The 26,291-nt window shown below is 34.9% G+C and overlaps 2 protein-coding genes across 2 annotated transcripts in view; both read left to right on the top strand.

Moving 5' to 3' along the window:
* NME9 (NME/NM23 family member 9) overlaps positions 1–26,291 on the top strand; it is a 152,366-nt gene that overhangs the window by 83,578 nt on the left and 42,497 nt on the right. The window lies entirely within an intron of this gene.
* Positions 528–26,291, top strand: LOC108400863 (arylacetamide deacetylase-like). The gene is made up of 5 exons (XM_036991870.2): positions 528–747; positions 7,377–7,599; positions 12,232–12,301; positions 15,393–15,564; positions 19,704–26,291. Exons 1-5 carry the CDS (start codon positions 610–612, stop codon positions 20,298–20,300), a joined length of 1,200 nt encoding a protein of 399 aa, XP_036847765.1. The 5' UTR covers positions 528–609; the 3' UTR covers positions 20,301–26,291.

Below are 26,291 nucleotides of genomic sequence, written 5' to 3'. Positions count from 1 at the left end.
ACAATCTACTTCAGTCCCTTTTAATTTACAAGGTCCTTTGTCTTTAGTCTACCAAAAACGGACTTTTCTAAGACTTCACTCAGTTATTCTTGTAACAGTTTTCCATTGTTCACTCCAAAGCACGCCAATCACTACATAGCTCTTAAGATATCAATTTGCATATAATCAGTTGGTTTTTATTAACACATGATAAAGACATAGCATTAAAAATATATCAAAACTTCTTTTAGTAATCCTTTTGCTTTCCTCTTTCCTAGGGAAAATGAGCTTCTATTATAATTTCCAAAGTGTTTCAGAATTAACATACTCTTTTCCAAGTTGATGTTCCACAAATATTTGTCCAGCGACTATGTGAAGATACAACAATGCTGGCAAATTTTGACAGAACTTACCAGAATGTGAGTTTTCTCTGTTACACAGTGCACCCTGGAATTTGAACTCTTATTAGCAACACTAATCCTGGACCCAGGCAACCTGATGTGTTAATGAGGAAACTGGCTAAGATGTTAGATAACAGTTCTGGGTGGAGCTAGCTCAGTCTCTCTTTAGTTTCAGTCATTGAAATAAAGTGTAACACTGTCCTTGCTGAAGAAACAGAATAGTTACAATATGGTGAAAAAATCCTTTTTCTTTCTGACATTGGCAATCCTCATAGCATATTATATTTATATACCCCTTCCAGATAATGTAGAGGAACCCTGGAAAATAATGCTGCTTGATGCTGTTATGAGAACACCATCACATTTGGTAAGTAGAAATATTTATTAATCAAGAGAGGCAAATTTTCTAGGATTCCAATTTTTTGTTTTGTTCTTTTTCAAGTTCTGTGTGCCTTTGACTTATTGTCAAATTCTGCTGACTTCTTTATTGTATCTTTGAATGATCTCAAAAGACCACTAGCAAGATAAACAAGAAGACATTCAATTTGTATTTCTAAAATGATCCATTTTAGTAGCAGTAAAGAAAAAAACATGTATGATAATTTTTTGGTTACTTTTTGCACTTATGTGCGATTTTAAATTTTCATACAGAACTCTGAAGTCATATGTTTGAGCTACACTGTAGTTAACTATGACATTGAAGCACTAATATTGGAAAGAGTGTACACAATATATATATGAAGTGGGTTCATACTAAGAAAAATGACTAATAAAAGACCCACACATATAGACAAGAGACTTGGTTACCACAGAGAAGAGGGGAGAGGAAGGGTGAAATTGTTGAAGGGGAAAAAGAAGTACAAACTGCAAATTGTAAAATAAGTTAGACATAGGAATGAAATTACAACACAGAATATAACCAATAATATTGTAATATCTTGGTATAGTAATATCTTGGCATCTAGTAATGTGTTTAATTATTGAGTCACTATGTTGTACATCAAACCAATATAATGCTGGGTATCTTTATATACAGTAGCTTTATTCCAATTTTAAAAAAATGAGAGCTGTGGTTAATGGCAGTAGAAGAATGCCTCTCTATTATCTCCGTTATGACTACTTCATTGGGAAACTGGCCCAGTTTATTTCCTTTAACTCTCTCACTATAAAATTAACCCTTTCCCTCTCTCTCTCTACATATAAATGTTTAAACAGTAATTAGCAAAGATTATTCGGTGGTAGAAATTGGAAGTTGCCAGAGTGCTGACAGAAAGAAATCTTTGATCTCAACATGCACATTTCCAGAAATGGAGAGCTCACTACCCTTTTTATGTAGCTCCCTCCATTTTTTCAAAATAGTTTTAAGTAGATTTCCTTCTTTTAAAATAGCCATACATTCATAGAGCTCAAAAATCAAAACAAGATGAAAACTGAGACATTCTGCTCCCTCCACTTGCCTTCATCCATCCTGTTTCAGCCCAGTCCTCTGCAGAACACCAGTTTTATTAGCTTCCTGTGATTCATCCTGGGGATTCTTTATACAAAATAATACCAATGATAATGAATTCAAGCAATGAAAATATGTATTATCCCTCTCTCATTATTTTCTAAGAAACAATATAACAAATATTCTACTGTGGTCTTTGCATTTCTCATTTAATGATATACCCTATAATATTTTCATATCTTCACATATAAATCTCCCTCTTTCTTTGACATACTGCAAAGGATTCATATATGTGTATAAAACAGAGTTTATTAATCAGACCCATTTAGGTCAAAACTTGTTCTTTTTAGTGTTTGTTATTACAAACAGTAAAATAAAAATACATGAATAATATTTGGAGGCTGGGTTTTGTCTATAATAAATCTCCGAGGTAGAATTGTTGGACCAATTGTAATTGTGCTAATTATTGCAAAATTGCTCTGTAACAATATTCCACTCCTACCAAAAAAGTCATGGGAATATCTGTGTCTTGTCAGCTTCTTAATGAAGTGTATTGCAGTGTTCTGAATTTGGTTTTCCACTGTAATTGGTAAATTGCATCATACTACTATTTTATTTTTGTGTTTCTCTTATTAAGGTAAGTTTTACAATGTTTTCTGTTTGGATTTTCATTTCTTTTCTTTGAACAATTTGAAAAGCTCCTTTGTCCTCATTTTTAATTGGGTTTGCTGTTTTTTATTTCATTCTGTACTAGAGAGATTAGGCCTTTGTGAAAGGAAGTGCATTCTTCATTTCCAGTTAGTCTTTTGTCTTTAATACAATAAATTGGCACAGATAAAATATTTTTTATTATTCTTAATTTTAAAAAAATTATAATTTATCAATATTTAAGTTGTATCTTTGGCCACTCAAAAAGCCTCAAAAACTATCACACCCTACCACAAACCCAAATCCTGGAACTTTTTTCTTGTATTTAAAGGTTCACTTGCGTTAAAGGAATGTTCACCTAGTCAGGGAATGTCTGTGATTTATAAACTTTCACCTGTGATAAAAGTCCCAAAAGTTTTTCCAATTAAAAAACTTTTGGAATTTAGATAGTAACCAAAATCTAGGTTTTGTTAGACTCTAGTTCATGCTGGTGATTAATTGTTTCCAGTAGAAAATTAAGGCTCTTCTCAAGACCTTAGAAAAAGTGTGGATTTATATGAGTCTCACCAAACTAATCTCAGCTTCTCAGTAAATGTCTTTGATTTCTTTCAAGAATTTTGGAATCTGCTCACAAATGTGGAATACCAAGTTTTGATATATCTGAAATTATAGACACTAATTCTAATTGAAGAGAGAGGCAACAGGTTTTATGTGTCCCATCTAGAAAAAATAGCCTGGCTGAAAGAAGTACCATTTATTAAATGTATGTCATTGGATGTGGGAGAATAAAAAGGCCACCTAATAACCTACTTGTATTGCTGTAGAAAAGCACAAAACCTGCCAAGCCAGAGTAAATGTGCTGTAAATCAATTCAATGTATCACTACAATCATTCAAATACAGTACAGTTTACTGACATCACATCCTAGCATTTCTCACTAGCAGGACAACCAATCATATGAAGGAAAGCAGGAGAGATACGGACGGGGAAAGGGACAATTCATCTGCTGACTTCATGATGGGACACTAAAGCTGTATGTCAGGGGGCCCTCAGACTCTAAAAGGCTCAGCAAGCAGAAACTTTCCTTCCTACAATTAGTCTCTTAAGCTGAGTCATACTGCCTCTTCTGTGTGCCAAGTCTGGGATGTTTTCACAAGGCTAGGGAAATATTAGATGTCTTTACATTTTTAATTGTCAGCTCCATTGCTGTTTTTATAGGTGCACTGGTATTCATGATATGGGCTAGTTTATATGCTCCATACAGAAAAATCGTAATAGTCAAGCCCCTGATCTGTGCACCTATTTCAACCAAGATGTATGTGTCAGAGCTGGCTACATAGTTTGTGGAGGCCAATGCAAAATAAAAATACAAAACCCCTTATCCAAAAGGCAGGAAAAAATTACATTTAAAGATTTTTACTATAAAGCTTTTTCTTTTAAAAGCATTTCTATTATTTGGGAAATAAAATAGGAGTAATAGTGGTACGTGAATAACAACATGAAGTTACAAAAATAAATTACAAAAATATATGTTGATGTAATTTCATTTAATGCAATGCATAGTAATTTATTGATATAAATGATAGGTAGTGTTTTGTTTGATTTTAACATCTGGCTTTTCTATAAATTTGTTTATTAGGTCATCAAAAATCTATACTTTTAGCAACTTAATTTTCAATTCCTATCATTGAGAGTGAAATCGGTTGGTCTTGGCAAATACAAAATTGCAATTAATTTTTGATTTTGAGAGGGATCATTCTGCCAATGAAACTGTTAGTACAGCTGTGTAAAATATTTTATAGGCTGTGACAACATTGGGATACATTTCAAGATATGTATTTCATTACATCTAGAACTGATGATTCTTGTGGAATAATTTTTCTAAAGAGATTCAACTTTTCATACAAATGAGTTTCATCTAAATCTGAATTTAATTTTAAATGCACATTTATATAATTAAATTTTAAGATTTCTTCTGACATTATGGAAAACTCGTAGAGGTTGTACAAGAAATTGAAAGGGGCTTCATGGTTTGCTTATCTACAGTTGATCTTTGAATAAAATGTGGGTTAGGGACAAGAAATCCCATGCAGTAAAAAATCTGAATATAGCTTTAACTCTCTAAAAACATAACTACTAATAACCTACTATTGATCAGAAGCCTTATCAATAACATAAACAGTCCATTAACACATATTCTATTATATGTATTATATACAATATTCTTAGAATAAAGTAACATAGAGAAAAGAAAATGTTTTTTCAAATTATCACAAATCTCCAAAAATTTTCTGATATGTTTCTTAAAAAGCAAAGCTGCATCAAAGAGGAACTGCACAATTCAAACCCATGTTGTTCAAGGGTTAACTATGATTCAAAATGCCTACTTATGAATTCTATTGCTTTCTCTTCAATTAAAAAGAAATTAATTTTAAAGGTGTCTTCCTCATTAATAATTAGTTCATCCAAAGCTTCATATGAAGATAGTAGCCTCTTTGAACAAATATAGGAATCTTCAGATTTATTTCCTATTCCTAAGCCTATGGATATTTGCCCTGCAAAGTTGCAGCAGTTTTAAAACCAGAGACTAAATTATTTGAGGAATTCTAATAATTTCTGCTATGCTCTATTGCAATGTTTGTGTATATACTTTCATTTTGCAATAATTTGTTGCCACTTTAACTGGTTGAGCATCCACTCTTCCTGTCCCAGAGCTCAGGTAAGAGATACAATACTTGTGGCATCTGAGGATGAATGGAGCAAGCCAGCTTCCCATGACAATCCTTATGCTGCCCTTGCAAAGCCTGTGTTTCTCCCAGTTCCCAGCCCCAGGCAATTTCTCCAGCCCCAGTGTCCTGCTCTGCCCCTTCTGTGCACTTGCACACACGCTGGGTGCCCAGGCCAATCAATCTGAGCACACACTGCCTGCTGTCCACTGTGGCTGTGGGCCTGTGCATTTAAAGTGGTGTTCTTTCACTTATTTCTGATATTGGTAAATTGCATCTTCTCTTCTTTTTTCTAGGTAGTCTGAGTTTGATCAATTTTATGGTTTCTTTTCCAATATTCAGTCTTTAGTTTTATCTAGCTTCCATTTTATTGATTTTTGTTTTTTCTTTATTCTTTCCTTCCCCCATACTTTGGGTTTAATTTCCATTTATATTTTGAAGTTCTTAATAGAGGAAGCTTAGATCATATACCTTAGATCTTTTATCTCTTCTAATATATGTATTTAAAGCTATAACTTTGCCTCAAACCAATGTTTTAGCTGCAGTAACCAAATTTTGATGTGCCCTGTTTTCATTTTCATTTGGTTCAAAAAGTTTTCCAATTTCCTCAAGTGATCTCTTACTTGACCAATGAATTATTTAGGAGTATGTAGTTGAACTTCCAAATATTAGGGTATTTCCCATAAATCATTGATTCTGATTTTATTTTAATTATGTTATGGGCAGAGAACATACTCTGTATGATTTCAATCCATTATAACTTGTTTTTTTCCCCAAATTTGTCATGTGGTACATCTTGGTGAAAGTTGTACACGCAGTTGAAAAGAATGTGTATTCTGCTGTGGTTGTATGGAATGTTATCAGTGTATCAATTAGTTCTGCTGGAAAATAGCATTTTTCAAATTATCTATATTCTTGTAGTTATTCTGTATATTTGTTCTATCAATTAATGAGACAGGAATGTTTTCTATTTCTCCTTTTAGTTTTTTCTGTACTTGCTTTCTGTATCATGGAATTCTATGACTGTGCATACACATTAAATGTGTCTTCCTGTGTCTTTTTGGAGAACTGACTTTTTGTTATTATGAAATATCTGCATTTATTCCTGTTTGTATGCCTTTCTTTTTCAGAAACTTTTATGAATATATTTCCCTTCCTTAACATCATTGTATCATCTTTTTTACCATCATTTTAATAAAATTTGGAGAAACAAGGAGAGGTTAAAACAGTGTTTATTCTACCATCTTGTCCTATAAACCATTCATTTTGAATTATATACTTGAAAATGAATATTTTTGTTCCTTGGAGCCCTAATTATTCTAGGCCTTTCATGAAACAGCTGAAGTGTTGTAGTCATGAAGTCTTCTGTCTACTTTGTCTATTGAATTGTTGGTCTATTTTTTATTTTTATGTTTTTTAAAAATTTATTCTAGACACTAGTATATTCTTATTTAAATGTACTGCAAGTATCATTATCCACATTGTACCTTGTCTTCAAATCACCTTAAGATATTTTGATTAGTACAAGGTCTGAATCTTAACCAATGTGAATTTATCATTAATTCCTTCATAGTTTCTGAATTTATTTGTTAATATGTTTGTGTATGTTTTAGTAAATTCTTCCTAAGGACTCTTTCCTCTCATTCATCCTTGCAGACTCAGGACATATAAGGATAGCAAATGGCCTATACTTCTTCATTGCCACATTTTTTTGTTTTTCTTCAGGTTAAGCTCATTTAATCTGCCTGAAAGGCCTTCTGCTCAATTAATCATCCAAACACTATTTTCCTTTGAAGTCTCAGGTGAACTTCAAATTAAAAAGTCTTTACAATTATCTCATAGATTTTTATCCTTATTTATAGTTAAGACATTATTTTATAACTTACATCTTTCATTTGGCTCTGATATTTTTGGATGAGGAGTTTTTGAGGATGAGGAGTACTTAGCACAGAATTATATATTCCACAATAATATTCCTATTGTCTGAATGCATAAGCAAGGATTAGTCTTATTAATGGTAATGAATCATATGGTAATATAGCATCTGGATTTCTGTATCTTCTGGTGCCATCATGACTGATTTTTCTGGAATGTAATTGGGCCATGTTCAATATTAATATGTACTTTTTTGTCCAAAAACATTTTTGGCACTTAGAATGTGTGTTTGTATTGTAGGCCCAGTTTGCTGAAATGTTAGGACTAAACCACTTTGTAGATTCCATGATGTTCTTTCTAAGCTTTCAAGACGTTCCACCAACATCAGATGAAAATGTAAGCGTGACAGATACAACATTTAACAACATTCCTGTCCGTATTTATGTGCCAAAACGGAAGCCAGAATCACTAAGAAGGGGACTATTTTATATCCATGGTGGTGGTTGGTGTTTTGGGAGTAATGGTAAGTGCAATATACTGTAAAATTCACCTTATATGATGTAATTGACTATTCTCATTTCATGATCTATAAATTAAATATCATGATCCTGCTTCTGAAATTCATATCATTAAAGCAATGTAAATTAATGGAGTTTTTGAAATCTCAGTGTAAAGAAGTTTATTAACACTTGAAATTTAAAAATGTTTATTTAAAAAATTATGGGTTTCTGACCCTACCGCTTCCTGAAGAATTTACAGATTTTCTGGCATGAAGATTATGCTCCTTAAGCAAATATAAAAATCACTTTGTAGGAGAGAGAACCAAGATGGCGGCATGGGTAGAGCAGGAGAAATCTCCTCCCAAAACCATATATATTTTTGAAAATACAACAAATACAACTAATCCTAAAAGAGAGACCAAAAGACACAGGATAACAGCCAGACTACATCCACACCTGCGAGAACCCGGCACCTCGCAAAGGGGGTAAGATACAAGCCCCAGTCCAGTGGAACCCAAGTGCCACCCACCCCAGCTCTGGGTGGGAAGAGAGGAGTCGTAGCGGGGAGGGAGAGGGAGCCCAGGACTGCTAAACACCCAGCCCTACCCATCCGCACCAGAGCGCAGACACAGTGCATGTGTGGGGTGCTGGATACTAGGGAAGCAGGGCAGCAAGACCTGTGAGCGGGTCCCCGCAGCTGGTGCACCCAGGACAAAGAAAAGCGTGTGCTTTTTGAAAGTCTTAAAGGGACAGGGACCCCACAGCTGGACAGAAGTGCCCCAGGACGCTTAGCCTAACAGCTGGGAATCACAGGGAAATCTGGGCACCCGAACCCCTGCAGCGCAGTGCAGCATGGAGGTCCCTCACCACGATAAACAGCCTCCCACCTGTTCCCCCTCCGACGCGGCTCTGCCATATTGGAGAAACAGCCTGAGGCAGGCCACACCCTCAGCAACTGCAGCACTAAACTCCATTAGCAGCCGGGCAAGATCAGAAGCCCCGTCTGCATGCAGCTGCCCAGCACAAGCTGCTAGAGGCCGCTGTTCTCCCAGGAGAGGAAGGCCACAAACTGGCAAGAAGGGACTTTCTCTTACCCAACACATATGCCAGCTCCCCACAAATAAATCTATTGCCATGAAAAGGCAGAAGAAATTGATACAGACCAAGATCACAGAGGCAAACCCTGAGAAGGAGATAGATCTAACCAGTCTTCCTGAAAAAGAATTAAAAATAAAGCTCATAACCATGATGATGGAGCTGCAGAGAAATATGCAAGAGCTAAGGGATGATGTCCAGAAGGAGATTACAGAAATGAAACAATCTCTGGAAGGATTTATAAACAGAATGGATAAAATGCAAGAGGCCATTGATGGAATAGAAACCAGAGAATAGGAATGCATAGAAGCTGATGCAGAGAGAGATAAAAAGATCTCCAGGAATCAAACAATATTAAGAGAACTGTGTGACCAATCCAAAAGGAACAATAATCGCATTGTAGGGGTACCAGAAGAAGAAGAGAGAGAGAAAGGGATAGAAAGTGTATTTGAAGAAATAATTGCTGAAAACTTCCCCAGATTGTGGGAGGAAATAATCAATCAGACCACGGAAGTGTACAGAACTCCCAACGGAAAGGACCCAAGGAGGACAACACCAAGACACATAATAATTAAAATGGCAAAGATCAAGGACAAGGACAGAGTTTTAAAGGCAGCTAGAGAGAGGAAAAAGGTCACCTACAAAGGAAAACCCATCAGGCTAACATTGGACTTCTCAACAGAAACCTTACAGGCCAGAAGAGAATGGCTTGATATATTTAATGCAATGAAAGAGAAGGGCCTTGAACCAAGGATACTGTATCCAGCACGACTATCATTTAAATATGAAGGAGGGATTAAACAATTCCCAGAAAAGCAAAAGTTGAGGGAATTTGCCTCCCACAAACCACCTCTACAGGGTATTTTAGAGGGACTGCTCTAGATGGAAGCACTCCTAAGGCTAAATAGATGTCACCAGAGAAAATAAAATTATAGCAAAGAAAGCAGACCAACCAAATACTAACTAAAGGCAAAAAATAAAATCAACTACCCACAAAAGCAGTTAAAGGAAGCACAAAAGAGCACAGAATTAAACAACCAACATATAAAGAACAAAGGAGGAGGAATAGGAGGGGAGAAAAATAAAGAATGACCAGACAGTGTTTTAAATAGCTCAATAAGTGAGTTAAGTTAGACACTAAGATACTAAAGAAGCTAACCTTGAACCTTTGGCAACCACGAATCTAAAGCCTGCAATGGCAATAAGTGCATATCTTTCAATAATCACCCTAAATGTAAATGGACTGAATGCACCAATCAAAAGACACAGAATAATAGAATGGATAAAAAAGCAAGACCCATCTCTGCTGCTTACAAGAGACTCACCTAAAACCCAAAGACTATAGGAACAAAGAAAGACTGAAGGAACAAAACAGCAGCAGACTCACAGAACCCAAGAATGGACTAACAGTTACCAAAGGGAAAGGGACTGGGGAGAAAGGGAAGGAAGGAAGGGATAAGGGTGGGGAAAAAGAAAGCGGGCATTATGATTAGCATGTATAATGGGGGCGCATGGGGACGGCTGTGCAACACAGAGAAGACAAGTAGTGATTCTATAGCATCTTACTATGCTGATGGACAGTACTGTAATGGGGTTTGTTGTGGGGGGGATTTGGTGAAGGGGGGACCCTAGGAAAAAAAAATCACTTTGTATTTCTAACTTGCCCACAAAATTGCTGAAATTATCTTATTTTTCCCTCAAGAATCAAATAATTCTTTTCCAAATATGTTTTTCTAGTGTGTCTAGATAGAGGTGGAAAGACTATGAAATTTCCATTTACTGAACTTAAATATTAAGGTACAGTCTACTTTCTTTACATTGTCTCCTGCTTGACAGTACAGAACTAAATAATGGGTTGTCTCTTTTCCTTTTTATTTCTTTTTCAAACAATATTTCTATCCCTTTCCCAGAACAAAATGCACTTCAGAAAAACACTTCAGTGTAATTAAAAGCAGAAAAGCTGTCTAAGTCTCAGGCTCCGGAGTACTGGGAGTGTCAGCTACGAGGGAAGGCAGGCCACTTCGCTGTCCTGCATCTGGGTCCTCTGGAGAAGAAGGCACCCAGAGGAGGTCCCAGCAGTCCTTTTAAGAGGGGCCCCAGTTGCCTAGGCCCAAGGGGGTGTTCTGATTGCCACTGTTCTAGGTTGGGTGATTTAGAGAGGGCTGGCTTGAAACTATTTTAAAATGGTGAAGGAAGAAGTGACTTAGTCAAGTGACTAAGAATATTCAGAGCTACAAGGGAAACCAAGAGAGAAGAAAATATTAAGAAAGAGGGTGGAGGTAGCAGTACCAAATGGTGGAGTGATCCTGAAATAGTGTTAAAAAAATGCCTCATACATTTGAAGACACTCATTGATTGTGTGAGGATAGAAATTATAGAATGGTAGGATTTTCATGTAGTTCTGATGGGTGGAGAGTGATAGAGAGATGGGAAAATTAAAGCAGTGTTTTCAAGAAGCTTCATGGAGGAAAGAAAAATGAGGTAAAAGGAGTCAGACAGAAAGGAAATACAAATATGATAGTATGTACTTTTTATTTCAGTGTGTGAGGGTTGTAAATATGTATACAAGCTGAATTTAAAAAAAAACAAGACAGTAAATAGCAGTATTTGAAGAACTGGGTTTGATGACTAGGGCTGCAAGGTCCCAGATGCAGTGGTAGGGAACTAGAGGGATTGCCAACAAGCAGAAGGGGAAGTCTTACCTATGAGAAGGAAGAGAAAGAGGACTTCAGTAGAGAAATTGTATGTTGGCAGTGAGGATGTAAAAAGCAGTTGAGAAGTTACTGCTCAGTGACATCTGTGAATAAGAGTTGTTGTCAGCTGCTGTTTATGAAATGGTGTTTCTGATTATTTTAAACCACAGTTTGTCTTTCAAATGGGCCCTACTACTCAAAGCTTTTTTGCTCTTCAAACTGTTTTCCTAAAGCTGTCCCTGAATACACACACACACACACACACACACACACACACACACACACACACAGTTTTCCTAGAAAAACATCTATACACACACTTTTCCTGGGAAAACATCTGTGCAGTCTCTAGTCTACTCAAATCCTTTTAAAATTCTTCCTAGATCCCCCAAACAGGTAATAAGGGATCTCACCTGTATCTCAACACTGCTGTCTATTCACCTCAATTAAGGGAGCTATTTTTTGTGTTTCTGTTGTTGATCTCTATCTCTGCCCCAGCCCCCATAAAGTGAGCTCCTTAAAGACAGAGAACATGTTTCTTCAAATTTGTATTCCCAGACTCTAACTATATGGCAATCACATAACAGGATAGCTAAACCAAGACAGTTTGGAATAGACTATTCAGAAATTTGGTAAATGGAAAGGAAAGCTGATCAAGGGCAAGTAAAAGGATCACTGAGAGGAATAATTCATATTCTACTGAGATCTATGTCCAATGATCAACATGAACCTAATACTAGCTTTTTTTCTTTATGCAGTAGCTCAAGATAGATGAAAGAAATATAAAGTAATCCCATTAACCTTTATTCTTAACAGTAGCTTTTTCAGTTCTCATTAATATTTCGGTATATTTTTCTTTTATTTCAGCTTTTCCTGCTTGTGACTTTCTCTCAAGATGGACAGCAAACAGGCTTGATGCAGTTGTCGTATCAACCAAGTAAGAGCTTTGTTGGTTTGATTTTAGGCCAGATGCTTCACATCCTGATATTCACTCAACCATATTGAGCATTTTATTATGTTAAAAATCAATCTCTATCACTGATGACACTGAGTATGGACAAAGAGACCTAATGTCAGGGGCTATCCAGCCCAGAGTCAGAGAGAAAAGATGTATACATACAGGTCAAGGAGGAACAAAGGTCAGAGAGTCAACAAGTTGTTCAAGTGAAATTAATCTATAGTATCAAATCTTGACTACCACCTCTGGACTTGTTTTCCCATTAGTTAGCAGAGTATTAAGGATGAGGACTTTAGGAGCAGGTCCACTATGGTGGCAAAGGAAGATCCTGAATCATCTCCTCCCAAGGACACACCAAATTTACAGCTACATATGGGTCATTTCCCTCTGAAAAAGATCTGAAAGCTAGGTGAACTGTCTTCCATGACAAAGGATGAAAAGACCCCATCAAGACTGGTAGGAGAGACGGAGACACCAGTCTCACAAAAAAACCTGGGTTTGCCTGCCCTCTGTGCTCTCCCACTGGCTGGCTAAAGCTAGTGGGTGTGTGCAAACCAAAGTCAACCAAGAAAGGAAGCAAAACTGAAAAAAATAAAGGACTTTTACTTGGGGTTCTCAGAATTGCAATTCAGGGAGCACAATTCTGGAATCACCAAAAAGTGTCCCTTTCATTGAGGAGAGCAAGGAAGGGGCTTTTATGAGAAACAAGTGGGGGTAATTACATGATTTAGATAGTGACAAAAAACTGTTAGTTTGGTGCTAACCAGTTGAACCACTTGTGATTACCCTCTGATCAATTGCATTGGTTTTATTAAACGAAACTATTCTTGATTTGCATTAGTTAACTATTCTGTCATCATAAAGTTCACAGCAATAGTTTTATGGCCCGAATGCCAGTTGTTCTGTTGGATTTGATGAGTAACTGCTTGTAAAACAGTTACCAATTCTGACCAAATTCAAGAGTTCATTAGTTAAAAAGGAAAATCAAACTTTGAAACAGTCTCTCATATCCAGAAGTTGCATACAATTTCATATCACATGGGGGACTCCCCTTGATCACCTGGCCCTGGTGGTCATATGCACTGGAGTTCCAGAGCTCCCAGGACTGTAACAATCAGAAAGACACTTCTTGGAAGGCCACTATCCCCAGGGCACTGCACAGACAGCAGAATGAAACACAATCCAGTCTTCCTGTGAAAAAGGCTTATTTACTTAGTCTGGAGTTTCGGCCTGAGGGATAGGCTTCAGGTTTCTCACACATCTAGAGGCTAAGGAGGTGCTCCCAGGGAACGTAAGCAGAGAGACACCATCCTTGTGCACTCCCTTGGTCTCACTACAGCTCAAGACTCCACAGAAAGGAGCTTATACACTCCTTGTAGCCCCATTTTGCAACTGTCATCTAGAGTGGACTTCCAGATCTCCTGGTCTGGAGGCCGGCAGGGATTATGACTACTGCCCCACAGGACTATATATATTTGCATACTTTAAAAGCTGCTGCCTGAGCATCTGGCTTCCAGTTAGCCTAAATCTAAGTGCAAAAATGAGATCGCTTCCTTTATGTCACTAGCAGGTCTTGGCACATCCTCAACAATGGGATATATCAAGAATAAGTCAGGTGGCTAGGCAATGACTAAGGTTCAAGAGACATCTGAAAGTAAGAAAAAGCTTGATTAGAAGGAGCCAAAGAAAATGAAAACTCTAATTGGAAAAGATATCTGTACTCTCATGTTTATTGCAGCACTATTTACAATAGCTGAGATATGGAAAAAACTGTCCATCATTGGATGAATGGATAAAGAGGATGTGAGATTATATATATGCGGTGGAATACTACTCAACCATAACAAGAATGAAATCTTGCCATTTGCAACAATGTAGATGGACCTTAAGGGTATTATGCTACATGAAGTAAATCAGACAGAGAAAGACAAATACTGTTTTATTAGCTTATATTGGAATCTCAAAAACAGAACAAACTCAAACCCATTGATACAGAGAAATGACTGGCAGTTTTTATAGATGAGGGGGTTAGGGGGAAGCAAAAATGGGTGAAGGGGATCAAGAAGTACAAATTTCCAGTTATAAAATAAATAAGTTAGGAGGATGGATTGTATGGGATGGGGGAATATAGTTAGTAATATTGAATTAACTTTGTAAGGTGAAAGATAATAACTAGACTGTAGTAGTGACAATTTAGCAATGTATACAAATGTTGGATCACTATGTGTTCCAACCTGGAACACCTGAAATGAATATAATATTGCCCATCGATTGCCTCAACAAACAAACAAAAAAGGGTGATAGCTTTGGAGCCAGTTGACTGGGATAAAATGTAGGCTCTGAAAACTGGTAACTGTGACATTTTAAAAGATATGTAACTTCTAATAAAAAGCTGCACATTTCAGCATTAATATGGGATTAAGTGTTGTAATACATTTACAGGGCTTGGAATGGTGCTTAGCATCTGGTAATCCACTGATAAAAGCAACTATTACCTAAATTAGCTGTAGAAGTTAAGACAGAACACATTTCAAATTACAGTCTAGAGCACAATTGAGGAAAAATAGAAAAAAGCCTGTGAATTTTCTATAGAACACACTGTCTGTGAGAACCTACTTAAACTTATACCTAAGAAAAAGCAGAATTTATGGACTAATAGAGTGATGGTTATATGTCAAATGGGAATATTTTGGTAAGGTTGGAAAAGTAATTTTGGGGATGTGAATAAGTAATAATAATAACTGATTACTGAAAAAGATGAGCAATGGACACAAAAATCATTCTTAAAAAGTTTTAGCTAGGAAGAGATGGCAGCTAAGCAGTATTTCCCTAAGATTGAACCATATTTAGCATACAAAATTTTTATTTTGTTTATAAAGATTACAATGTTTAGTCATTGCCAGTCAGATTTCATGATTAGGAAAAATATCTTCCAATTAATAGAAAATATCCAAATATTATGTTGGTAAAAACAAAATTTCACTGTTTATTTTGGATTGGGAGTACCTGCCCTGCTTGGTACATAAGTAAAAAATCAAAAATTAAGAAAACACTGTTTTTCCATTAACAGCTACAGACTAGCCCCAAAGTATCATTTCCCAGTTCAATTTGAAGATGTATACACTGCTTTAAAATGGTTTTTACACCCGGAAGTTCTTAAAAGCTACGGTGTAGATCCTGGGAGAGTTGGTATTTCTGGGGAAAGCGCTGGTGGTAATTTAGCTGCAGCAGTGACTCAGCAGGTAAGACTGATTACTTTTGTATGTTATGTTTTCTTTTATCTTATGTTTAATAATATTGGTACAGTCATTTAACTTATAAGATACCAATAATTTTTCTTTCACTTATTTAGGGAATATTGAGAAGAATAATTTCATACTTTAATGCTTCTTTTTTTATATAATACGCTCATACAATTTCCTATATACTATACTGGACTTTTGAATAAGGGGAAGTCAATAAATATGGCAATAACTATAATCAGGAAGTCAGAATATTGTATATAGTCAATATATTCAGAATATTATGTATTGTAATATAGTATAGTATATGTATGTATTTTCCAGGACTAAATACAGCTTATTACTAAGAGAAGGTACCCTGATCCTAGGTTTCAAGTGATTCCTAAGAATACTTTTTTTTATTTGAACAATCAGTAGAAAGTTGATGGTAACCAGGAATACAGCCAAAGAGGGAAATAGGAATTAGGTAATAGAAGCACCCAGATTCAGATCTTGTTATCATTACAAAAATGTTTAAATAGAATATGTTTAATATAAATAAAAATACATTTTAGTACTTGTATGTTTTGGAAGAAGGAACTCTAAAAGTGATATGAGAGATTTGAAAAATAAAGAAATAAAACTTCAAAATATGAAAACATTAACCATAAAAATTAAATGCTCAATTTAGGTTTTCTTATAATTTTATATTTTTAGAGCAGTTTTAGGCTGAGAGCAAAATTAAGAAAAAGGTAAGAAATTTCCAGTATAGCCTCAGTCTCCGTAATTGCAAAGCTTCCCCCATTATTAACATTCCCACCAGAGTGGTACATTTGTCACAGTTGACAAATTTACACTGGCACATCCTGATCACTCCAAGTCCACAGTTTACACTAGAGTTCATATTTTGTGTTGCCACAAAAGTGTTTTTGAGTATACTGACTGCAATACAACAATACAGCAGATTGGAAAAAGGTCAGAAAAATGATTTACTATAATATTGAACAGAGAGTTTGAAAGATAGGAAATAAAAAAATAGCATAGACACCAAGAATATGGTGAACAAGACTAAAATGAATATATCCTTCATGTCTGAGAATAAAATGACATTTTTTGACAAAATTCAAGAAAATTCACAAGCATACTGACACTTTGGGTTATGGAGAAGATATTTCAAGGAGAAAGACATTAATCCCAGATGGAAGATCAAAGAGGCAGGAAGAAGTAAAGAGCAAGAAAAAAAAGTGATAAATATATTGATAAACCAGAATATGAATATTGGCTATATATAACAATAATAATTATGCCAATGAGGTTTAAAATTAGAAAGAAATATACACAGTGATAATAGCCAATACATCGAGGAACTAGTAAAAATATTAAAGTATTTTAACAACTTTCTATATTGTCCAAGAAGACAAGGTATAATAATATTAGACATTGATAAATTAATGGATTTTATTGTAATCCTTAGTATGACCTATAAAAAAAATTTTAAAAGATAGACAAATTAAAATATATCACAGGAAAATGGAGTAAAACAATATACCAAAATAATGTGAGAGGAAAAAAAATCATAGAACAGGTGAGACAAATAGAAAGCACAATAATAGATTGTAAATTTAAACCAAATATATTAAACAATCTTAGAGGCAAAAACTATTACTAGAGTTAATGTACAACATTCTTATTATTAATTCCATTCACCTGGAAGATGAAAAATAACATCAATTTATATATACCTAATAACATAGTCTCAAATATATAAAGCAAACTGATAGAAATAAAGGAAAAATCAATAAATTAATAGCAAAAGTGGGAGAATTTTACTAATCTCTTTCAATAATTGTTAGAAAACATAACTAACAAATTTGAAATAATGAAATAAAATAATAGACTGTATATTCTTTTCAAACATACAAAACATTTTTAAAAATTCTACATACAGGTATTATAAACCAAGTGTCAGTCAATATCAAAGGACTGAAACCATATAGATCCCTGCTTTTCATATTATAATCTGTGGATTAGCAGCATTAGCCTTGTTAGAAATGTAAAATCATGGGTCTTAACCACAGACTTCTGGAATTAACCATATGCATACTATAAGAATTCCACATGATTTGTATGCACAATGAAATTTGAGAAGTCAAATTATTTTGGTTATGTTCTCTGTCCACAGTTTCCATTACATTTTGAATTAACAACAAAATATAACTGGAAAACTGCACATGTTTTGAAATTAAGATATTCATTTCTTATTAATTCAAGTGTGAAAGAAATCAATGGAAATTTGAAATATTTGAACTACATTATAATGAAAATGTTACATATTATGCTCTATGAAATACATATATATCAATATCCAGAGAAAAATATAATCTTAATATACAAAAATAACTGAAGTGAACAAATAAGCATCCATTTCTTGAAATTAAGAGAAAAAAATGGTGTCTGAAAAGTAGAGGTAAAGATGAGAGAGAAAAGAGGGAAAAACATTAAAAAATGAAACTAAATAAACAATAGGATCAACAAAATCAGTAAAATTAATTTCTTGAAAAAGTAATAAAATTGATTTTTCTCTGGTAAAACTAAGAAAAAAGGGAGATAATAATTAAATGATATAAGGAATGAACAAAGGGCTATAAATATCTTGCAGGTATTAAAAATACAAAAACATACTTTGAACACATTTACTGCAATACATTTAAATTTAGACAAAATGGAACGATTCATTGAAAAATGTACCAATGCAAGAAGAAATAGAAAATAAGGATTACTTATTACGATGAAGTAATTTAAATACTTTTAATATATTCACACACATATACACTCCAGGATCAAACAGTTTCAAACACAGATTCTAACAACTATTTAAAAAAAGATCTCTACTCCTAAAAGTAAAATTCCAAAAAGTGGCAAAAGTTGCATTTTGAGAAGCTAACATACCTTGATTTTCAACCTGACAAGGTCAGTTTGAGAAGTCAAAATAGCATTCACATTTATGAACATCGAAGCATAATCCTACACTATCAAACAAAACTGAGCAACATTAAAAGGTAATATATCACAATCACCTTCAGTTTATTCTACTGGAGTGTTGTAGATTTAACATTAGAACAACTATTAATACACTCCAAATTTAATTGTTTAAAGGAGAAAATCATGAGTTTTTACGGATAATATTCAATATTGATAAAAATGAAACAAATTAGCAAACAAGGAATAGAAACAAAGTTCTTAAATTTGAAAAAGTATGTAAACAAAAACACAGGAAACATCACATTTAATGGTTAGTTAAAAGCTTTCTCTTTGAAACTGGCTACACACTACCACTACTTCTGTCCAAAACAAAATTGTACCAGAAGTTCCGGCCAGGGCTCTCACTGATAACAGCAATACCATTTTTTCAATGGGTTAATCTGTTAGTCTCTTCTGGATTATGCTAGTACTTCAGATGTATACAAGATAAAGTTGGTAGTGTTTGGGAAAAGACAGCCTTTTCAAAGTCTGGAAATGGTAACTAAATTTATTCAAACATTATATGAAAAAAAAAAGCGAGGTTATTAGATACATGTTTGCTGACCAGTACATTTTGTCCCAGTAGCAAAAGCACACTGCAGGAAAATTACCTTGGATAAAAACTGTCAAATTCTTTTGTTCCCGGGAGAGAAAAAGAGACTAGACTTAGAAAAGACTGAGCAGTGCTCAAAAAATTAAAAATTAATAATTCCACATTATTTAGATTTATCCAAGATCTAACATCAGAGCTAAGGAAATAACAGTCCCTCATATCTCGATGCTTGTTGACATACTAAGTTAGTTAAAATATTTCTTAATAATGAGAAAGAGTATCACATATATATGCAATGCCTCCTATTGGAAGTCTGGTTGCATAAGTATGAAATTCACATTACAATAAAAGATCCTCTTTTATATTTTATGAAGTGAGTGGTACTTGTTCTTTGTTTTGGAAAATTAAAACATTCAACTTATGAACATCTAGTACTAAAAATTATTTAATATTAAGACCTTTATCAAGATGTGTATTATGTTATATTTTTAAGGATTTTACATTTAATAATACATTTTGTATTGTGGTTATTTTTTTTTTTAGTGAAAATAATTTATTTAAAGCAACATATTCTAATTTTTTTCAGCTCTTAGAAGACCCAGATATCAAGAGCAAACCCAAGATACAGTCTCTAATATATCCTGCCCTTCAGAATTTTGATACAGATTCACCATCTTATCGAGAAAATTCACATTTTCCAATTCTGTCCAAATCAGTAATGGTCAGGCTCTGGAGTGAATACTTTACTACAGATAGGTCACTCGAGAAAGCAATGCTTTCCAACCAACACATTCCTCTGGAATCAAGTCATCTGTTCAAGTTTGTTAACTGGAGTTCCTTGCTCCCTGAGAAGTTTAAGAAAGGACATGTTTATAAGAAACCGACTTACAGTAGTTCAGAGCTCACTAAAAAATATCCAGGGCTCTTAGATGTGAGAGCTTCACCTTTGCTGGCTGATGACAGCAAGTTGCGTGGTTTACCCCCGACCTATGTTATCACCTGCCAATATGATGTCTTAAGAGATGATGGACTTATGTACGTTACTCGACTTAAGAATTCTGGAGTTAGAGTGACCCATAACCATATAGAAGGTGCATTCCATGGAACAATGTCTTTTCTGCATGTTAAAATCGGTTATAGAACAGCAAATCAATATATTAGTTGGCTACAGGAAAATCTGTAGTAAAAATCTAATCAATATGGAAAACACAAGACCCAGTTAATCCAAGAGCTTTCAGACAATTTTGACAGCTAAACTGTAGAGAAATTCAAACGAACCAATTCTTACTGTCTTATTTTGACAGTTATCTCCATTATCAAATGCTTACCCCAACTAGTATAATTATTACTTGTCAGCATAGAAAAATGTTACAGAATCATTGACTATATTCTCTATGTTGCACTTTCATCCCTGTGTCTAATTTATATCGTGATTGAGATTTTGTGCTTTTTCATCTTCTTACTTTTTTTTTTTTTAAGCTTGAAGGACCAAATCCTGTGTTACCTAATGGCCATATTAGAACATCCAAAAACAGTTTAGACATAAAATACACCTTGATAGTTTTATTCTGAATTTGAGAGCTTTATATGGGAAAGATACAATCAAGAGGTACAACAGTTATTAGAGGAGACAAGGTATTAATCATAAGATTCCAAAGACAAATATTTAAAGTAAATAATATATAAATGTATAGCAATAAACAATTGTAGTTAAAGGAATCTTTTCAAAAAGGATTTAAGTATGTCAAAAGCACAAAGTTAACAAAACAATTTAGTGACAAAATGAACTTCTATTACTCTGCATAAAATAATCAAGTCATTTTACAAATGTAATTTTACTCCTTTGATACATTATTCGTATTACAGTTTGAAGTAAAAGATTTTTTCAATCTTTTTTTCCTCTGTTTACTTGAGATTGATAGTTTCTGTCCTGTTTTCAAAATAATTAGTATTTCCTTCTATAGTGTTTGATCTTTTTTTTATTGTTACACTGAAGTTTTCATTTCACTTCTTTTACTTCTCACTCAGCTTTAGAATTTCCACTTGGTTCTTTTTTATATTTTTCCCTTCTCTCCTCATTATTTTTGCCTTTTTGATTAAATCCCTGACCTTATTAATAATGGCTGTTTTAAGATAAATATCTGTTAATTCATTCTTGAGTCTATTTCTCTTGATAAAAGTTTGTTGTTATGGGTAACATTATTAAAACATGTTTAGTAATCATAGTTAGATGCTTAATATTATGAATGTTATAGAGTTAACTATTGAAATTCTGTTGGTTTCCTTTAAAGAGTGCTGAATTTTTGTTTAGCAATAGTCAAGTTACTTAGGGGTCAGTTTGTTTCCATCAGGTTTGGTTTAAGATTTGTTAAATATTTAAAGCTTTGTTAAGCTGGGTCTAGTGTGGCTTTTCTTCATATGTGACTCTGCTGGGCTCTCTCCTAAAAGCCCCAGGTGATCAACAAGGACTCTACTCTGGATGGTGAGGTCTCAAACATCTCAGCCCTGTATGATTTCTTGGAGTTCTACAGTTTCACAGTGCATGGTAGTTGTTCTTTCTCCACCTTGTGGTGTTTCTCCTTGAGGATATGCAACTCAGAATGCAGCCAACACTCAGAAACCCTGTTCAGGTTTGTGGAGATGTTTCTCTGCGTATCTCCTTCCGATCAGGTGTTCTACCCTGTAAACTTCTACTGCTTCTGGTTCCCTGATCCAATCTTTGTCTGCTCAGCTTAGCCTCTCACAGTCTGCTGCAAGCCCATTTTCTTAGTCTTTGGTTATGAACATATCCCTCCAGGCAGTAGCTGCACCAGCAGGGGATCCCCTTGCTTTGTTCTCTTCCGTCAGTGATCAGTGTCCTATGCTGTCCGTGGTACAATGTTTGAAGACCTTTCTTTCATAGATAGTCCTATTTTCTACTTGTTTATGACAAGATACCAAACATTATTTTTTGTTTTAAGATTTAAGTACTTCAGCACATTGCTTAGAGCATAGAAAAAAATGCTAAAAATTACTAGCTATTCACAATCATAATTTTAATAGTATCACTTCCTGTGTTGTAATTGTAGGAAAAAAATAGTAGTGATACAGAACAAAGGGGAATGTAAGATATAGGAAAACAGAGATAATGTTTATCTTGCTTCATAAATGCTCTCAATAGTTTAAAATATATTTTTTCTCCTTTATACCAAAATACATTATTTGGACCGTATATTAGATGTTCAGTATTTTCCCAGTAAACTGTCCATAAAATTAAAATACTTGCACCCAGATTTTGCTCAGTAAATGTTTACTTACTGACTGCTCAGTAGTGTAATAAAGCTGTTAAATTTGGTAGAACTTGGAAGATCTTACATTTTTCCTTGATTCACTGTGTAAATTGCACTTTGTATTTTAACTAAAGACAAACTAAATGACAACTGATTTTGCTAACTCATAACTGATCAGTGGAATCTGTGTTCAGGAATTTAGATAACACTTCATAATGGGGCTTAAGAACATTGGCTATTAAATAGCACAATTTAAATATTTCAGAAAAGTGTATTTATCATGTTGCCAAAGTAAAAAGAATAGTAGAGTGACTTTGTGATGAGGAAATTTCCATTGCTTCTGATCGTGGGAGTCTTTATTACCTCCATGTACCACTCCTGGATATTATCAAGGTGCTATAGAGAAAATGATGCATTTGACAACACATATGAAATCTGTAATACTGTTGGAAGTTTAGTATTCTACTGACTCTGGATGTAAGTGTGTAACAGTTTGAGCAAGAGAAAAAACTGACCTGGGATTTTTTTTTTAGTATCTTCTGTGTAAGGAATTTCACTCTCAAACTCTGCTGTTTCTAAAACCTCTTATATTTTTGAATAATCAGAAATGTAGAAACTTACAGGTTGGAAATGAAAGATGCATGCAAGTAGTTCACTTTAAGTATTAAATAGCAGCAATACCTGCTGAGAACATCAAATAATTTCACTATATAAATGCTTCCAGAAAAAAGAATGTTTAAACTATGAAGTATTTGAAAGTAGGAACTTTGGGAATTATAAATTGAGCACACTGTAGTTTGTTTTACATTTAATGAGGTGATCTGTATTCAGACATGCAAATAGTTTCTCACAGATATTTATATTTACAAGCTAACCAGTAAATGCCCAAGTAAAAATTTAACAGGCAGGATTTGTTATAGAAGAGTGAGGTGATGTGGTGTCAGGGCAGCTGACTGGCTGCCCACAGGAGCTGGAGCACCCTCAGGTTCTGTGACTTTTCCTCACCTGTAAATAAATAAAGCCATGCCTCATTTCCTATTTTCAATTCTCCCTGCAGTTAATTGCTTCCCTGTAGTAATGCAATGTGAAGGACACTTGTAGTGGCGCTATGCATTCTCTACAGGAGCAGAAAAGCATTGTTAGTAAAATTAAAACATGATAGATAACTCTGGGGACTGATGGTTAAATATTTCCAATGATGGTAAATCGACTACTCAATTTCTGGCTGCATTGAGGCTTGTTAAGAAATAATGGCATGATCAACTTCAAGTATCTTTCTTTGGTGCAGTTGTGGGAGGATTGGCATTTCTGAAAAGGATTTTTCAGAAAAATGTCCTTATATTGGGAGAATTTGAGGCTTCTTGGCTTGAAGGCTTTCTCAAAAAGACTACTTTTCTCATCTATGCTCTCTTACTGCATTTGCCACCAACTCTCCTAATCCTTTTTGCTGTTCTGACTCAAAAATCCATTGGTTGGCCTTGGAAACACACTGCTGTTCGAATTTCTAAATTCCTTACTAGCCACACCTGTGTATAGCAGCTCTAACTTTAAAAGCAGCATAATGGCTGAGGCATTGTTTCTCAACTTTGAGTTCTCTGAAACTCATTTTTTTATAGGTAATGAGGCCTTATACAATCATAGTTACTCAGAGAGGTTTTGTAGAATAAAAGGAGGGCTCTAACTGTCAATTGGGAAGGATTTTTCCTCTGTATTATTTGAGAATTAAAATCAGTATCAAAATTGCTCACAGAGCACAGAGTCAGAATAGAGTTCATGCTCTGAGCAGATCTGTTCATTAAGCTCAGGCTGTCTTTTTGATTGCATGCCACTACAAGAACACTAGTCCAAAAATCTGTAAAACTCTGGCACCCACTCAGCCACTGAAGATACAGGCCAGTATTTTTAAAGTTTTTGGTATATATTTATTATACTGCTTAGTAGAATCCAGAAACTTCTGAGATTATAAAATCAATTTAAAACATTTTACTCTACTCAATGAACCTATTAAAATTAAAGTTTCCTTATACAAAAGCTTCCTCTCTTTAACATCATTATTGCAGACACTAAAAATCTGAATACTGTCAGAATTTTAAAAATTATTATTTAAAAGTAAAACTTCAATTCAGTGATTTATGTTTTAAGAGAAGAAACAGCATTGACATGGCTAAGTTCGATTAGAGCCCCAGAGGACAGCCTAAATGCTACGGTCTGAATGGTTGTCACCCAAAATTCATATGTTGAAATCCTAATGGCCAATGTGACAGAATTAGGAGGTGGGGGCCTTTGGAAGGTGATAAGGTCCTGAGGGTAGAGCCCTCCCGAGGACATTAACACCCTTATGAAAGAGGTCCGAGGAGCTCCCTTGTGCCTCCCACCACGTGAGGATACGGTGAATGAAGTCTGTAACCTGGAAAGGGCCCTCACCTGACCATGCCCACACCCTGACCTCTGACTTCCAGCCTCCAAAACTGTGAGAAATATTTTTCTGTTGTTTGAAGTCCACCCAGGCTATGGTATTTTTTAGAGCATTCTGAAAGAACTAAAATACTGTTAGCATAAATTACTTGTGTGATGAATGTGACACTTACTTTAATATTACCGGGCAAGTTAATTTTGAAAAATTAAGTAAATGTTGAGGATTTGCCTAACACCTGTCAATGTTAACATTCAAAATTAGAGACCTGTACGTATGCAATTTGTTGGAACTTTTTGTGAACTGTTTTGAGTGTTTGTGCTACTGAACTAAGGCAAAACAAACTTCGGCGTTTTGGCGGGATAAAATGATAGAAGGTGGGCCACTGCACTGAGTTCCCATAGTTCACCCAGTGGCAGGAGAGAAGCAGGTGGGGCACCTGTGCAGCGCTGGAGAAGCCGACTGTGTGTACAGCTGCCCATGTGTGGGGAAGGTGTGACATCCTTATGGCTGGAGTAATCAGCCTCCTAAAGCTGGCTGGGAATGGGCCAAGCATTTATATCTCTCTCCCCTCCTCCAAAGCCTGGGTGACGTTCTACTCCTCTAGATGCAAGTGCAAATTTAGGCCACTCATCACCCAGCTTCTCATACCCATAAAAGTATTAATTACTGGGAGGCCACTGGACTCTCTGTCCCCTTGTCACCTCTCTCCTCTCAGAATTTACACACGGTTGGTTGCTCTGGGGCAGGCTGTATGACTTGAGCAGGTCTCAACCTCTCCCATCTGAAAAATCTGAATACAAGTGCCACTTGTTGGGCTGTGGTACAGATTAAATGATTACAGGCATAGAAGGTACACTACCTTGCACAAAATAAAAGCTGAGTAAATATGGTTATTACTTTCATATCCATAAATACTATGTATCATCATTGGCGATTTGTGTTTTTATTGACTGATGTGAGACTTGGCAATATGGAAAAAATGAGTAACTAATAGTGATCCCAAGCACAAGTTGGGATGCTCAACCCAGGAGTTATATAGACACTGGAATAGAAATGGGCCTGGACAAGGATATAGATATGGGTTAGATGGGATATATATGATAAATATGGTTGGAAATAGCACAATACATAAAGGTTATCTGTAAATTTAGATAGGTGTTATATATTTGTCGCTACTGATTTATGAGTTAATATTTTTATTAAGATATAATTGACCACCTATAACATTGTAGAAGTTTAAGGTGTACAATGTGTTGATGTGATACTGTTATATATTGTAATGTACTTACCACCATAACATTAGCTAATACCTCTATCATGTTACATAATTTTCATTTCTTCTCTGTGGTGGGAACAATTAAGATCTAATTTCTTAGCAATTTAGAGTTTGTAATACAGTATTGCTGACCATGCTGTACACTCACTGTGCTCTGAGTTGTTTTCAAAAGTAAGAAATCTGTAATTTTAATACAATGTAGATTATGATTAA

The sequence above is a fragment of the Manis javanica genome, chromosome 3, assembly GCF_040802235.1.
Source record: "Manis javanica isolate MJ-LG chromosome 3, MJ_LKY, whole genome shotgun sequence".
NCBI classification, from domain to species: Eukaryota; Metazoa; Chordata; class Mammalia; order Pholidota; family Manidae; genus Manis; species Manis javanica.
Note: the sequence above shows the minus strand (reverse complement) of the source record. Positions and strands in the feature narration are given on the sequence as shown.

Excerpts from the sequence above, each read along its gene's own strand:
- LOC108400863 (XM_036991870.2), top strand. The coding sequence starts at position 610 with ATGGTGAAAAAATCCTTTTTCTTTCTGACATTGGCAATCCTCATAGCA. Across the intron at positions 7,600-12,231 it reads TTGGTGTTTTGGGAGTAATG|CTTTTCCTGCTTGTGACTTT; the intron begins GTAAGTGCAATA and ends CTTTTATTTCAG. Across the intron at positions 12,302-15,392 it reads GCAGTTGTCGTATCAACCAA|CTACAGACTAGCCCCAAAGT; the intron begins GTAAGAGCTTTG and ends TTCCATTAACAG.